Source organism: Barbus barbus (genome assembly GCF_936440315.1).
Source record: "Barbus barbus genome assembly, chromosome: 8".
In the NCBI taxonomy this organism is placed as follows: Eukaryota; Metazoa; Chordata; class Actinopteri; order Cypriniformes; family Cyprinidae; genus Barbus; species Barbus barbus.
In genome coordinates this window covers 16143112-16159590 of record NC_136736.1, presented here as the reverse complement: position 1 = coordinate 16159590, position 16479 = coordinate 16143112, and the positions used below count along the sequence as shown (strand labels likewise).

The following is a 16479-nucleotide window of genomic DNA, read 5'->3' as shown; positions in this document are numbered from 1 at the left end:
AAACCATGATACATTGGCATAGTTGAATAATAAGAGTTCTGTACATGGAAATGACATTCAGTGAGCCTCAAACACCATTGTTTCCTCCTCCTTATGTAAATCTCGTGAATAAAAAAGACTACTGAAAAACAGGTGAACCAGAACATAACACCGACTGTTTCGTAACAGTCGGGATCACTAATAGTTACACCCACAACATTTGCATATACCCGCCCATGTTCTAGGCCAGCCGCCAGCCGAATCATCAGAAGTTCTGCATGGTATAATGAAACATGGTATAATGAAGAAACAAGTGAGGACAACAGCAAAAATGGCAGATCATGGAAATAAATGTTATGTTCCATGGTGTGCAGGGGATGTGAAGTGCAGGGATGAGTTGGTGTCTGTATTCAGAAAGGCACGGAAAACAAATAACGCGTTCTACTAAAATAACGTGAGCCACTGAAAGGACATGGGTAGGTTAGCTCCTTGCTAGCTGTAGCCTGTTACATTACAGTACATACGATTTCACTTACCACATAAACAGAGTAAGGAGAGATGCCTGAGGATGATGGCGAATTAATTACAGATCTTGAGCACCAATGACAAGCATCTGATCTTGTAAAATGTGTGGTAAGTACTGCCGCTCCATAGTATAAACTAGGGCTGGGTAAAAAATATCGATTCTCCGATTTTAATCGATCTTCAGTTTAACGCAACGATATAGATTCGGGAAATCCCCGAATCGATTCTTAATGCGCGTGCTTCACGTAAGAGGATATGAATATTCACCTCTGGTCCTGAAGGTGTCACCATCTATAGATATACTTACCTGGCAGGGGAGACACCATGATCAAGAAGGCGGTTCACCCAGGGCGAGGCTTGGCCATTGCACTTGGTTGTGCTGACCCCTGCAGTAACTCTCACATCTGCGAATTCCCCAAATGTGGGAATCTCGACTGCATAATTTATGGTAGTGAGGGACTGCGTTCGCGATCCCATGTCTGCAAAACTAACATTTTAAATGAAATATTGATAGCTAATCGATATCAAATCGAAATCGAATCGAATCGAAACCATAAAAATAAGAATCGAATCGAATCGCAGAATTGGTCACAATACCCAGCGCTAGTATAAACAGAGTACATGCGATCGCGAATCTCAAAAGCGAAAGTAAAATGCGATCATGCATTCCAAAGCAGTTTCACTGCCCAGCATATTAATAGCGGCTCCCTGATGCCCGCATTTTATTTACAGTATAATTACCCAACGATATAACTGAGCGAGAAAGTATTGAAATATATATATTTCCCTGTTTTTCCTTCCTGTGAGCTACTGAAATGAGCCGCACTGTGAAACAGCCAATCAGAGCAGAGCTCAACATTATTATTAATGACCCTTCCAAATAAGCTAATAACAGACCGTTTCATTCTGGGGAGAAATCTTAGGGCTTTAAATGGACATGTAAAACAGTTTCTGGAGAATTGTTGCCCTTTCCTAAGCCTCATACCTGCTATGTAGATATCAGAGAACAATTTCAAATATTGTGCATATTTGCATTCTACAGCACCTTTAATACATGACTAGAAAGTTCAAATAATTATTTGAAAGAAATCTTTTACAACATTATAAATGTCTTAATTGTCACCTTTGAGCAATTTAATGCATGCTTTCGGAGTAAAGGTATTTCTTCCAAAAAAAAAAAAAATCGTACTGATCCTAAACCGTTGAATGGTAGTGTAGGTAGTTGATATTCAACAATCCTAAAGAAATAGCTCATTCTTCCCCTCCAGAGAAATGTTAAGTGCTAAGAGTCAAATCTGATTTGTCAGTTATAATTCAGACTGGTTTTGTGAACCAAATCAACTGATTAATTAAAAAAATGCTTGACTCTAAATGTTCAAGCTAGGGTGGATATGGAGAATTTCGGAGGGTTTCTTATAAAAAAAAAAAAAAAACATTGCATGGCTTCAGAAGACTTTCATAAATAATGCTATGGACTACTACTTTTTTTTTTTTTTTTTTTTTGTAAAAGAACATACAGAATATTATTAAAATAAATTTATTTTGTTTTTCCGTTGAAGAAAGTAATACAATTATAAAACAATATTACAGTTAACAAATGTTTAAGAGAATTAATTTTTTGGGGTGAACTATCCCTTTAACCCCTGTGCCCCAAAATAATTACTCCAAGCTCTCCAGTACTGACAAGTGCATGTGCCAACCTCCAACTGTGCCTCAGTGTTGCCATGGCAACTAAACTCAGTAGCTACCATCTTTTTTTAACCCTTCAATCGATTCTGACTAAATAAGGACATGCTCCGTGACACGGCAGGCCTCAAACACACACAGAGAGTTCGCATGGGGCCGTCACTCTCTTTTTTTGATCTAGATATTTTCGCTTTTTTTAGGATTCCAGATTTCTTCTGCCAGATATCTTCTTTTGCTTGGTTTGCTGCATTGTAGAACAGAGAAAAGAAGAACAGACAGAATTTGAGAATAGAGATGAGGGAAGACCGTACGCCTCTTTCTTTCTCTTCTTTCCTTCTGTTACTTTTCTCCTCAATAGTCAGTCATTGTTATTTATTGTACAATATACACATCTCATGTGTTACATGTCTTACTCTCTTTCGTGTAGTATGACGTGAGACTCTCCTGGCAGAGTTTCCGGCAGCTGCGCTGATGTGCTCGCTAGATCTCCTTTGATATAAATCTCATTCAGGCAGGAGGGAAACACACATGGGGCGTCGTCACAGCAACGGTGGGCTCACGTTGATAGGTTGCATAGAAGTAGTTGTAGATAAAATTTTCAGCTAAAAATCTAAAATAAATGAGCTTTTTTTGGTGCAGTTTCGAAGGCTTTCAGTAGAACATCATACTGGTAATCAACAGAGCCTGTTAAAAATTCATCAGCATGTCAAAATAAGTGTTAAATATTAAGCAGTCAGGGACCCAAATCAGCTCAGCTGAACCCAGATTTGTTTCATGTCTCTTCAAGGTTGTCGACTGCATTGATGTAAAGGACACCTTTTGATTTGACTGTTGTCCTGCAGTGAATGAGTCTCAAACTACAGTTTTTTTTTTTGGGGGGGGGGGGGGGGGGGGGGGGGGGGGGGTTAAATCTATTTCGACTTTGAGGAAAATCTGCCTAGCAACTAATGAATAGAAGCCGCTTTTTAGAGGAGTTTTGCTGCATTTTGGTTTGTAACTGAATTACATTAGTAGTAGGCTGTGCATATACTCCAGAAAATGCTTATTTCATGTGACCGTTTAATTAACTTTTGTGCTTTTTTTTAATTTTTTTTTTTTTATTAAATTTCTTTCTATTGCGGTGTTTTTTTTTAGTGGTTTTTGTGGTGTTTTGCTTTATTTATTTTTGATTTGCTATGTTGGGAGGATTTTTTGTGGGTTCTTTTTTTTAGCATTCTTTGGTGTTTTGTTACCTTTTTGTTTAAAATTTTTTGACATTTTATTTAGAATTTTTTTTTGTTTGCTTGTTTAGTTTAATGTCTTTTTTTTGTGATGTTTTGGTGCTTTGGAGCTATGCATCTACTCCAGAAAATGCTTTCTACCTGTGATGTTATTGCAGAACTCTTAATATAAATGAAATTACACTGAAAGTTGAAGTGTGGAATTTCTACATCATTAAAAGCATCCTTTGCTAAGTGTTGCATGGGCTGGAATGGACTGTGACTTTGCAAAATGTATTATCTGCTATTTTTCTTCAAAGCAGTTTCAGATTTGAGGTTAATAATTCACACAGACAACCAAGGAGAAAAAAGAAATTTGGCTACGTCCAAATATGCATACTTCCCTACTATATAATAGACAAACAACAGTATATGAAAAGAGTAGTATTCATAAAACAAGGCCAAAAGCACCCAGTTACCAACTTATTTCCTGTAAGATGTTGAAGTGCGGATCCAATGAATAGTTGTAAATGGCAACTGATGCTGTAGGTCGCATGACAACACATGACGAATGTAGTAGATTACAGATTACATTCATACGACATACTTATATACTATCAAATGCATTTTTTAACAGTCAATAAGTACTTATTCAAAAGAGGTAGGTCCTATCTACTCTGAGATTTCAGTTGCAGCCAGTGAGAATCCTTATTTGACGGCTGATAACAGTAGTTTAATGAACTAAATTGTTTATAGTGTTTTTTAACAATTGTTGCTATACTCTTTAGTTGCGATCACGTCTATTGTGGCTTGAATCAATATGTAAATGCACTGACATTGGGAAAAAGGAAACCTTTTGTCATTATGATTGCCCTGAATTTCATCTAAATTCAGTTTAAAAACTATTCAAACACAAAATACTTTCATAAAATTACATTTAATAAGAGGAAAACTTCATATTTATATATTTATTAAAATTTTTCACTTTATTTTCTATTTAAATTTGACTGTCCATAACAGCATTGTCTCGACCAGTGTATTTTGTTTGTTGGTTGAATACCTATTTAACTTGACTAATGGCCAACCCAAGCTAATTGGAAATGCGTGCCTCTAAATACATTTCTGCAACACCGTTATTATGGATTTTACTCCACGTTTCGAGGCAGTTTCAAAGTGAAATGTCCAGTGAGTGGCGCTAAAACGCGGGTTCAAGACATGACCCTTGCATGTTTTTGTTACGTTTGGTACAGGCACACATTGCTGTGTTTTTATTACGTTGCTTCAGGTACGTATTGCGGTGGTTCATAATTCAAATATCCGAGGAGTGTTGCTAAAATTTAATGCTCTATCGTGTTGGAAATATCCCCTACACCAAACCCAACCCTAAACCTACCCGATAGTGTTAACAAATGCAAAACTGGTATAAAAACGGCTTTGTTGTTGCAGCCGTGCCATTTGAACTTCCTTATATGTTATATTTCTTATGCACAATTTGTGGAACCGTAGTTTCACGGGATTCGTACCGAGCTCTTCACCTCTTAAGTCGAACTCCACACTGCGTGAGTTATATCGAACAAGCCTAATAAATATAAAAACCCATAAGATGAAGCTGGATATGTGATGCTAACGGTCAAAAGTATCAGTTTTCAAATGTTGCTGCATGTTAAAATTTTGAATTCATAACATGATATTCCTCAAGTAATTGTGCGAAATAGGCTTTATTAATCGAAACTGTGGATCTGCAAATCATACTTTGTGTGATAAAAGTTGCCAGAATTTTATTGCATCTAGTGTTTATTTCAACTGGAAACTGCAGCAATTCATATGTATGTTTTTTTTTCAGTTTTGCAGAAATGTATTTAGAGGCACGTATTTCCAATGAGCTTATGTTGATAATGGCAGATGGGGGAGGTGCAAATCTAGTCTGAAAAAATGTAATCATTTGTTGTGGTTCTGTTTGCTGTTAGTGGCACAGAAATTGCACACTTCAGAATCAGAATCAGAATCAGAATCAGAATGAGCTTTATTGGCCAAGTATGTTTACACATACAAGGAATTTGTTGTAGTGACAGAAGCTCCACAGTGCAACAGAAAGACAGTAACAGGACAGGACACAGGTAATGAAACAAAATAACAGGAAATAGCCAATAACCAATGTACAAAGCAGCAAAAAAAATAAAAAATACACAATATATAATATATAATATAGGCGACTATGTATGTACAGGTGAAGTATGTGCAAATTAGAAATGAGAAAATAAAATAAGTGAGTGTGGTGAATGGATAATGTATTAGTTGTGTGTTCTACGTTTATTTATTGAGTGTTCATGAGATGTATTGACTGAGGGAAGAAACTGTTCCTGTGTCTGGTCGTTCTGGTGCTCAGAGCTCTGTAGCGTCGACCAGATGGTAACAGTTCAAAGAGGTTGTGTGCTGGATGTGAGGGGTCCAGAGTGATTTTACCAGCCCTTTTGCTCACTCTGGATAAGTACAGTTCTTGGAGAGTGGGGAGGGTTGTACCAATGATTCGCTCAGCAGTCCGGACTACCCTCCGTAGTCTTCTGAGGTCAGATTTGGTAGCTGAGCTGAACCAGACAGTTATTGAGGTGCAGAGGATGGATTCAATGATGGCAGAGTAGAACTGTTTCAGTAAGTCCTGTGGCAGGTTGAACTTCCTCAGCTGGCGAAGAAAGTACAGCCTCTGCTGGGCCTTCCTGACAATGGAGTCAATGTGAATATCCCACTTTAGGTCCTGAGAGATGGTGGTGCCCAAGAATCTGAATGACTCCACTGCAGTCACGGTGCTGTTCATGATGGTAAGTGGGGGGAGAGCAGGGGGGTTTCTCCTGAAGTCCACGATCATCTCCACAGTTTTGAGCGTGTTAAGCTCCAGGTTGTTGAGACTGCACCAGACAGCCAGCTCCTTAACCTCCTGTCTGTAAGCAGACTCGTCACCGTCCTGGATGAGGCCGATCAGTGTGGTGTCGTCTGCAAACTTCAGGAGCTTGACAGAGGGGTCTTTAGATGTGCAGTCGTTGGTGTAGAGGGAGAAGAGCAGTGGGGAGAGTACGCAGCCCTGAGGAGCTCCAGTGCTGATGGTTCGAGTGCTGGATGAGAATTTGCCAAGCTTTACTAACTGCTGTCTGTCTGTCAGGAAGCTGTTGATCCACTGGCAGACGGAGGTGGGGACGGAGAGCTGAGTTAGTTTATTTTGAAGGGTTTCCGGGATAATGGTGTTAAAAGCAGAGCTGAAGTCCACAAACAGGATCCTCACATAAGTCCCTGGTCTGTCCAGATGCTGCAGGATGAAGTGCAGTCCCATGTTGACTGCATCATCCACAGACCTGTTTGCTCTGTAGGCAAACTGCAGGGGGTCCAGTAAGGGTCCAGTGATGTCCTTCAGATGAGCCAGAACCAGTCTTTCGAATGATTTCATGGCTACAGACGTTAGTGCCACAGGTCTGTAGTCATTTAGTCCAGTAATTTTGTGTTTCTTTGGGACGGGGATGATGGTGGAGCGTTTGAAGCATGAGGGGACTTCACACAGCTCCAGTGATCTATTGAAGATCTGTGTGAAGATGGGGGCCAGCTGCTCAGCACAGATTTTTAGGCAGGCTGGTGACACACCATCTGGACCAGGTGCTTTCCTTCTTTTGTTTTTCCTGAAGACCTGGCACACATCGTCTTCGCTGATTTGAATTGTAGGTGTGGGGGAGAGAGGGGTTGCTGGAGGTGTGAATGGTTGTGTGGAGGGGTGTTCTGGGCGGGTGTGGGGTGATCGTTCAAAACGACAAAAGAACTCGTTTAAGTCGTCTGCCAGGTGTTGATTCTCCAGAGTGCTGGGGGGTGGTGTTTTGTAGCTGGTGATGTCCTTTAATCCAAGCCACACTGAAGCCGGATCGCTGGAAGAGAATTTGTTCCTGAGCTTGTCAGAATAATTCCTCTTTGCCACTCTGATCTCCTTTTCCAGTGTGTATTTGGCCTGTTTGTACAAGACTTTATCCCCCTTTCTGTGAGCATCTTCTTTGGCCTGACGGAGCTGTCTGAGTTTGGCAGTGAACCATGGTTTGTCATTGTTGTAGAATAGATGAGTCCTGGTAGGAATGCACATGTCCTCACAGAAACTGATATATGATGTTACAGTCTCTGTGAGCTCGTCCAGGTCATTTGCTGCAGCTTCAAAAACAGACCAATCAGTCAGGTCGAAACAGGCTTGTAAATCCCGCTCTGTTTCGTTAGTCCATCTTTTAACAGATCTTAATACAGGCTTCGCAGACTTAAGTTTCTGCCTGTAGGATGGAATAAGATGAACCAAACAGTGATCAGAGAGTCCTAAAGCTGCTCGTGGAACCGAGTGATATGCGTCCTTTATTGTTGTGTAACAGTGATCCAATATATTACTGTCTCTGGTGGGACATGTAACATGCTGTCTGTATTTTGGCAGTTCACGGGAGAGATTTGCTTTATTAAAGTCCCCGAGAATGATTAAAACAGAGTCCGGGTGTTGTTGTTCACTCTCTGTGATCAGATCAGCGAGTTTCTGTAGAGCTGTGCTCACGTGCGCTTGCGGTGGAATGTAAACACTCACGAGAATGAACGAGCAGAACTCCCGCGGCGAATAGAACGGCTTGCAGTTAATGAAGAGCGTTTCTAGATCTGAGCAGCACATCTTCTTTAAAACAGTTACATCTGTACACCACCTCTCATTGATGTAAAAGCATGTCCCGCCGCCGCGCGATTTCCCCGTTGATTCTGTGTCCCGATCTGCTCTTATCAGCTGGTAATTAGGCAGATGGATCGCGCTGTCCGGTATGTCGCCATTCAACCAGGTTTCCGTGAAACATAGAGCAGCAGAGTTAGAAAAGTCCTTGTTTGTCCGGGAGAGCAGAAGGAGTTCGTCCGTTTTGTTGGGTAGAGAGCGGAGATTCGCCAGATGGATGCTAGGCAACGCCGTTCTAAATCCGCGCTGACGAAGTTTCACGAGCGCGCCGGCTCTCTTTCCCCGTCTGCGCCTCCTGAAGCGTTTGACCAGAGCTACAGCTCCGCCAACTACAATGTCCAGCAAAACGTCCGTAAAATCAAAAACCGGTAGAAGATTTTGTGGTGTGTTCTGCCGAATGTTCAGTAGATCATCCCTTGTAAAGCTGATCTTATTTGAAAAACAAAAAACAGGAAAAACAAACAAAAACAATACAAACACCGAGGAGCAACGCACAATAGCTGCCATCAGCGGCGCCATTTTGTGGCAAAATATGTTTGAGCCTTAATATGATTAAATTTTGAAACAATGTAGCATTAATGCATTTTTAGCTAATAATAATAGTACTTTCATCTTTCAAACATATTTTGCTGTATTTAATCCCCTTAAAATTTTACCATGATCAAATCCCACTAAATTTCCCCCTTAATCAGTCCAGAAAAAAATTCAAAAATCTTTCAAACAAAACAGAAGTGTCTTAGTAATGCATTGCTTACAGAAAATAGTAAATGCAATGATTCACACACTTACAGAAAGTGGTTTAAGTACAAGTAACTAATTTAAACCATATGTCAGCCTCATGTTAAGTATTATGCTATTATAGTTTTGTTTTAATTGTTTTTAATCTTTCGCTTTATTTTTTTCCAGACATTTTTGTCCCGCTTACCCTATATACTTAATTGCTTTAGATACAAGTGTCTGCTGTATGAATAAATATAAATAGTTTTTCATAACATCTGTACCTGCTCAATTCTCTCTATCTTTCCATCCCCCAGTCACTCTTTTACATTCCCCTATACGCATGCGCGACACACACACACGCACGCACGCAGATGAGTGGGCCATCCACTGCCTTCTGTGTGTGTGTGTGTGTGGAAATGAAGATGTCATTACATTAGCAGTTGAATAGCAATACCCCCCACATGAATAAGAGGTGAATGAGCCCCCCATCCTGAATAGCTGCCCCCTCTGCCTGACTGTCAGTACAGTTTTACGCAGCACAAACGATTGGCCAGAGCCCCTGGGCATGAGCAGGTTCAGCCTAGAGAGCTCTGTTAGGATTACCTCTACAGCCTCTTTAGCATGTTAAAAGAGAAGCGCTTTTCAATAGCAGAGAGGAGATTGAGTTTGAGTGGAGTGTGCGTGTGTGTGTTTTCATGCCTTTTCACTCTTTGGATGTTGTCTTGAACAAGATGTTTTCATTATCCTAGTGTTCTCCCGCTCACATGCACAGTTGTACACAAGCTCTTGACACTTCTAGAAGCTCACACTCTTTTTACTGTTGTTGTAGCGGCTCGCTGGTTGTCTATCCCTTTGAATGTCCCTCATGTGCATTTGTGCATGTGGTACTTATAAAAATGAACAGGAGGAGAAGAGAGAATGAGTGACATCTGAATGGGTCCAAGCGTTTTATTGGATTTAATTTTCCAGAACTCGACAGAGACACTGTCAGAGTTTTGAGGGAAAGGTCTCTAGTGTGACAGGGGCCACCATCATTTTTCAGTGTATTTAAACCGTGATATTGTGTCCCATTTATCTATTTTACTTCATGTCACTCCTTTAGTTTAGTTAACTTTTTTGTTTTTAGTTTTTCATTTGTTTGTTTTGTGTATTTTGTTTTGTATTGGAGTTCTTTTTGCGTTTTATATGTCTATTCTGTTTTGTTTAGTTTAGTTGTTTTTGATGTGTTTTGCTGTTTTGTATTTGTTTTGTGTTTAGTGTTTTGTTTTCCGTTTTTGCCATGTTGGGAGGATTTTTTTGTGGTTTTGTTATTTTGTTTCAAAGTTTTATTTTGTATTTGTTTTGGAGTTATATTTTGTGTTCTGTTGTTTAGTTTACTGTTTTTTTTGTTGTTTGTTTGTTTTTTTGTTTTAATAATTTTTAGAAATTTTGTTTTGAAGTTGGTTTTGTTTTTGTTCTGGAGTTCTTTGATATATTAAAAGGTTGTTAGTTGCTCTAAGGACTCATTTGTCTCAATCAAGCAAATATATGATTTTATACTTTATATTACATATCATATTTGGCAACAAACCGAAGAGAGTATTGTGAATCTTAAATTTTTGGGCTTGCAAACTTCTGATTTAGTGAAAAATAAACTCCCCTGTGATATTTGTCCACTTTATTAGTTTTAGTGATTTGTAATGACTTTAATTGATTACAGAAGCTGATTTTGTTGACACCTTAGTTTGTTTCTTTTCCCAAGCACTTGTCAAGAACAAACAGATCACTTTTTTGGCCTCATTTAGATTTATCCTTTATCTCATGACACCATGGGTCCAGTTGGAGCTGAAAGAGTCATGGGGTCAAATCCCTCTTTTAATTACAGAGCTCCGTGGGTTCTGTGCGCCTCAGGCACACTATCTGTAGTATATTAGCCAGGAAGTAATAGCCTCCCGATTCTCGAGACTAACAAAGAAAAGAACAGATCTCCCTTTTCCCGTTCTTTTTTCTGGCTTCGTTATTTAGATGTATGTTTCTGCAGGCATTACCTGAAGCTACCTTTCTTTACTTCACCAAAGCTGTATACCCCAGGGGTCTTTTTTTGTGAAGGGATTTGATTCCCCTGGCAACAAAAGCTTGGTCGTTTACCTCTTTGAGGATGAGAGATTTAGATTTTCAAAATGTTAGAATGCTGTGCGTGGCCAGTGGTTATAGTAAATGTTTTATACATATAGGTATGTTTAAAAAAAAAAAAAAAAGTCAAATGAGTTTACATGTATCTGCAGACATAATAAATGGAGATAATTTATTAAATGAGATTTATATTCTGAATTTTTAGCAGCCTTCAGTGGCACATGATCCTTCAGAAATCATTCTAACATACTGGTTTGCAGCTAAAGAAACATTTATTGTAATTATCAATGTAGAAAACAGTTCTGCTACTTCATATTTTTTGTGGAAACTGAGATATACAGTCCAAAATAACAGCATTTATTTGAAATGTAAATCATCTGTAACATTATAAATAGGCCTATATTTACTCACATTTGATCAATATAATACATCCTTGCTGAATAAAAGTATTAATTTCTTTAATAATAATAATGAAAAAATCTTACTGACCTCAAACCTTTGCACAGAACTCGAAGTTCTTTAAGATCATGAGAAACATACATCAGTCATGTGTGTCCAAACTTTTGACTGGTGCTATGAACAAAAGTGGAGTCAGATCATGATTATACACAGCAGTTTATTATGACCAGAAGAGTACAGCTGGATCATGTAATGTTGCAGGTGTGTTGATGTTTGATGTGGAAACAAAACCTGTGGGTGTGTGTTATGTACGATCAGATTATCTCTGAGTTGTGCAGCGTGACGTGACATTTTCTGATGGTTGTCTTAATAGATTTGATGCCTGTAGTCATGATTTGTAGGTAAGATCTGCTCAGAATAAATAACTTAGATGACATAAAATATGCCTTCTTATGAATTCTTTTCTCTACAGGCAGCCGAGGGGGTGACCTTCATTGGTCCCGACACACATGCCATCCAGGCCATGGGGGATAAGATCGAGAGCAAACTCATCGCCAAAGCTGCCAAAGTCAACACCATCCCAGGATTTGATGGGGTGGTCAAGGTCAGATCAACATTTGGAAAGTTTTATTTATTTATTTATTTATTTATTTATTTATTTTTATTTTTGTCCTCAGTCTTTTCCCAAGAATCCATTACTTCTCACATACTTATGCTATTTATCTTTAAAGTCCGTGTAAAGAAAATTCTGAGAATTGTTTCTTAACACATTACAAATGTTAGAAATGTATTGCTGAAACACATTACAAAGACTCTGAACTATGTAGTACTGAATAGCCGAACTATGTAGTACTGAATAGTGGAGTTAAACCGTTCAACAGTTTTTCACCAATTCTGTGTTCAGGATTTTTTGGGCGGGGCTAAAAAGTGGCTCGATGACGCAATGAAGCCACCGAGCGTGGCCCCACCCCTAACACCATAATAACTGTTGAGAGGTCAAGTTCTTAGTTTGTCTTTTTGAATGTCTGTGATGTTAGATATACAGATTCTAGGCAGGGACGGTTTGAGGGTGAATGGATACCCGGGTCTTAGCCCAGAGACATCAATATGTGGCAGAATACATACAACTTGAAAACATTGAGCGTTCACAATTTGCATCTAGAAACGCGAGCTGTACCGTTTTCTCTTCTTTCAAAGCGCACCGGAGCTTGCGCTCTCGTGGTGTTTGCCGTTGCTAAGCAACCATGAGCTGCGCTCGCCTTGACGACGAGGCGGTTTCAACTCACTGCAGCGCTGACCCGCGTCTACAATTACATTACGAATTTGCACGCTCAAACATGTATGGCTGTATAAATCCAATTAAGCTACTAGAGGTAGTATCAGTAGCATCCATTCAGATTGTAGCGGTATTTGACAGTTGAGAGAGATGGCCGCTTTCCCGCGAGTGGGCGTGGTTTCAGCGCCGATAGCGGACACGCCCCAAGCATTTGAGAGCAGCGAGTCCTGCTTATTTTTCAAAGATTTTGATAATTTTAGTTACTTGGCGGTTTTTTTTTTTATCATTCAAATTTGGCTGGGTGGTTAATAACACATTTTTCTGTTGTGTGACAAACTCAGAACACATATTTTAATATCACTTTACATGGACTTTAAAAGCATTTTCACAAACACTTTTTCTTTTGGCCAGCTTCATGATGGATACTTTATCAAAACCATTTTCTATTACTTTTCTAGCTAGACTAAACAAACGGCATCTTGATGAAGCACAGAAATACAGTACATATGTGGTGGGGATAATAATATACATATGTTGCATAGTATATAATGTGCAGTGCATGCACTATACTGTACAAATTTGGGGTTGGTAAGATTTTTTGTTAATGTTCTTGAAAGAAGTCTCTGCTGCTCACCAAAACTGTATTTATTTGATCAAAAATACAATAAAAACAGTTTGTGAAATATTATTACAATTTAAAACCACTTTTCTATGTGAACATATTATAAAATGTGATTTATTTCTGCGATGCAAAGCTGAATTTTCAGCAGCCATTACTCCAGTCTTCAGTGTCACACGATCCTTTAGAAATAATTCTGATATGCTGATTTGCTGCTCAAGGAACATTCTCATTATCAGTGCTGTGCTGCTTTGTATTTTTGTGGAAAGCATAATAAAAAAATTTTTTCAGTATGAAGATAAATAGAACAGCATCTTTATTTTCACATTTGATCTTGCCGAGCAAAAGTATTAATTTCTTTAAAAAAAGTCTTACTGACACCAAAACTTTGAACGATAATGTATATGTAACTTGCCTATAGAAAAAGCATTTAAGTTGAATTTCATGTGTTTCATTAGGGGTGGGCGATATGGCAAAAATATAAAATCACGTTTTTTTTTATGAAATATCACGATTTACGATTTTATCACAATTCTTTGTCATGTTGGTTTTACTATTTTGCAAGTTGTCTGAGCATTACAGCCAAACTAATTTCCCTATTTTAAAAACAAAGCCTTACAGGGTAACACAGTTTACAAAAGAATGGCAGATATTTAGGCTAAAGTAGGCGAAGATAATCTTTGTCATTATTTTATCTTTTTTATTAAAAAATAAGAACAAAGATACGCATTACAAATACACACATACACATAAAATAGACAGTGCTTTATTTTCATGCACAATAGGTGTATTTAACAGGAGCATTCAAGAAATTTAATGAACAAATATAAAAATAAAACACTATGTAGTAGGGGTGGGCGATATAGCCTAGAATTATATCAACGTATTTCAAGAATATTTGCGATAATGATATTTATGACGATTTACAAAAAAAATATGGAACAACTTTTTATTAGTGATTTGCAGCTGGCAGGCAGCAGTATTTATTAGTGCAAATACAATGAATGTAGATGGAGCTTTTATTTTGACGGAAACCCGCAGGAAGTTCTCAGTAGTACATTTTGTTGACAGCAGAAGATTTATAAATTATTCTCATTACTAATTTGGGAAGATGCACGTATCACATTGTCACATGCCTTGTAAAAATTCATAAAAGTGTTACTGAGCAACTGACGAGTAACACCGTTTCAGCGCAGATTTCCCTCGCGGTTTGGACTTTGAACCCTGGCTAACGAGACAGCGCCGCTGTTTCAACACATGCAATTCATGCGTGCTTTAGAAAACGTCTCAGGTTACGTATGTAACCATGGTTCCCTGAGAAGGGAACGAGACTCTGCATTCTCTAGGGGCCGCTATGGGGAACGCCGCCTTCGGAAGCCTTCATTCAAAACGACAATAACATTGGCTGGCGACAGCCTATGACGTCACTTTATACCACAGTATAAAGGGCGCCAGTAGAATACAAACATCCGCTTTTTCATCTGAAGCTACGTCCGAAGCATGGCGATGATGCTAGAGGACGCAGTGTCTCGTTCCCTTCTCAGGGAACCATAGTTACATACGTAACCTGAGACATTCCCTTTCGAGGGAACATAGAACTGCATCCTCTAGGGGTCGCTATGGGGAACGGTATACCCACGCTGCCATGCTGAGGGGAGTGCAAGCCAAGTACCAAGGCGAGCACTAAGTACCAGCTCCACCCAAAGTGAGGGAGCTGCCCCAATGACGTCCAGGCGGCTGTCAGTGACTTATCACTGAGTGGGATGCCCCCCCGGAGCAGAGAAATTCAACTCTTCTTGAATAAGAGGAAACTTGATAGCTCATCAGGAGATAGCATGCTCATAAGGGACCCTCCCTTCACGAGGGGAGCGATATTGGCTTAATCCACCAGCATCCCACCAGGGGCTACAACCTGGTATGGTAAACCAGAGCTGAGGAGAGCGGAGGTCCATCTCTTGACATCAGAGAGGTATTCGCGCTCCAACTAGGAATGGCATGCTTTGCAGAAGACCCTCAGCGAGGGGAGCACTGCCATGCTCATCTGATGAGGAGAGACATTACAGGGGAAAAAGAGGCCTGACGACCTAAAGCCGATGTTCTATGGAGCTCCAGGAGACCAAGGAGCTTTAAAACCTGAATAGGGCAGTTGTGCTGAAGGCAACCTCCAACATTGAAAGGAACATTGTCCCCGTACACATCAATGAGGCTTAAATCATCGGGCGGCAGCAAGCGGCCGACTTATTCGATGAAGTTGCTATGGAGCTCAAGATGGAGAGCTCGGCCTCGAAAGGGGAAGAGCCCCATTAGGCGAAGCGAGCACACAGCAGCCGCAGGGTGGGTACCTGCAAGGATGGCGTGCTTCAAAGGACCCTGCCTTAGCAAGGTGAGCACTGCCATATCCTGAGATGAATACCCGGAAAAGGGTATCGGAGCGAGACCCGGCTTCGAGGGGGATCGAACGTTCTTACAGAAAAGAGTTTGAACAACTCATGTGACATAATGTGCACCAGCATCCTCAGCCTTTGGGCTGAGGCAAGCACCTAGGCTCCTCAGGGCAGCCAACAGTGGCGCTTAGTCCCCACAGGTCCAATACTTGAATTGCTACTGCTCCTCAGAGCCCGCTCAGGAAGGGTTTCTGTCAGAAAACCCCTCACTCAAAATCCTCAAATGGACAGTGAGCTGTTACGACTCCTCAGAGTGATAATTCACTGTTCAGCCGTGAGGGCAGAGTAGAAATAGAAAGCGAAGCTGCTCTATGCCTCAATCATAGAAGCTTCGACACAAGAGAGGGCTAAACAGGCTCCCATGAGGCCCCTCAGGGCAGGATATGGATAGCACGACCTGGACATGCAGCTCCTCAGAGCAATGCCAACAGGGTGTGAGAGAGCACGCCAACCTGTAGGTTACTTGAATAGAAGGATCGACCGGCCCTGGGGTTGCAGTGATGTAGCGTGGACCCAGCGACCAAGGAGGCTACCTCGTAGCACCTAGCGACTCTGTTGTGAAGTTGACAATCATGAGACATCTTGAGCGGCAAGCAGGGGTCCTGTGGCGAACAGGGAGGTAATGCAAAGGACCCAACCCTGAAACATAGAAAGAACACACAAAACCAACTGTACATACTGCAACACAAACAGATTACAAGATCCATAACTTCAGAAAAAAAAATCATACTCACCCACTATTGTTCCCTTCGCATGGTAATACTCTTTACGGACGCACTGGAAGACTAGTCCGAAGACTA

General features: G+C 40.2%; 1 protein-coding gene across 2 annotated transcripts in view; it reads left to right on the top strand.

The window, feature by feature from the left end:
* Positions 1-16479, top strand: part of LOC306873825 (propionyl-CoA carboxylase alpha chain, mitochondrial-like) — a 57702-nt gene that overhangs the window by 7209 nt on the left and 34014 nt on the right. For both annotated transcript variants that reach the window (XM_079423319.1, XM_079423320.1), the window contains exon 7: positions 11813-11944. In XM_079423319.1, coding sequence (XP_079279445.1) covers positions 11813-11944 — 132 coding nt within the window. The remainder of the gene's footprint in view (positions 1-11812; positions 11945-16479) is intronic.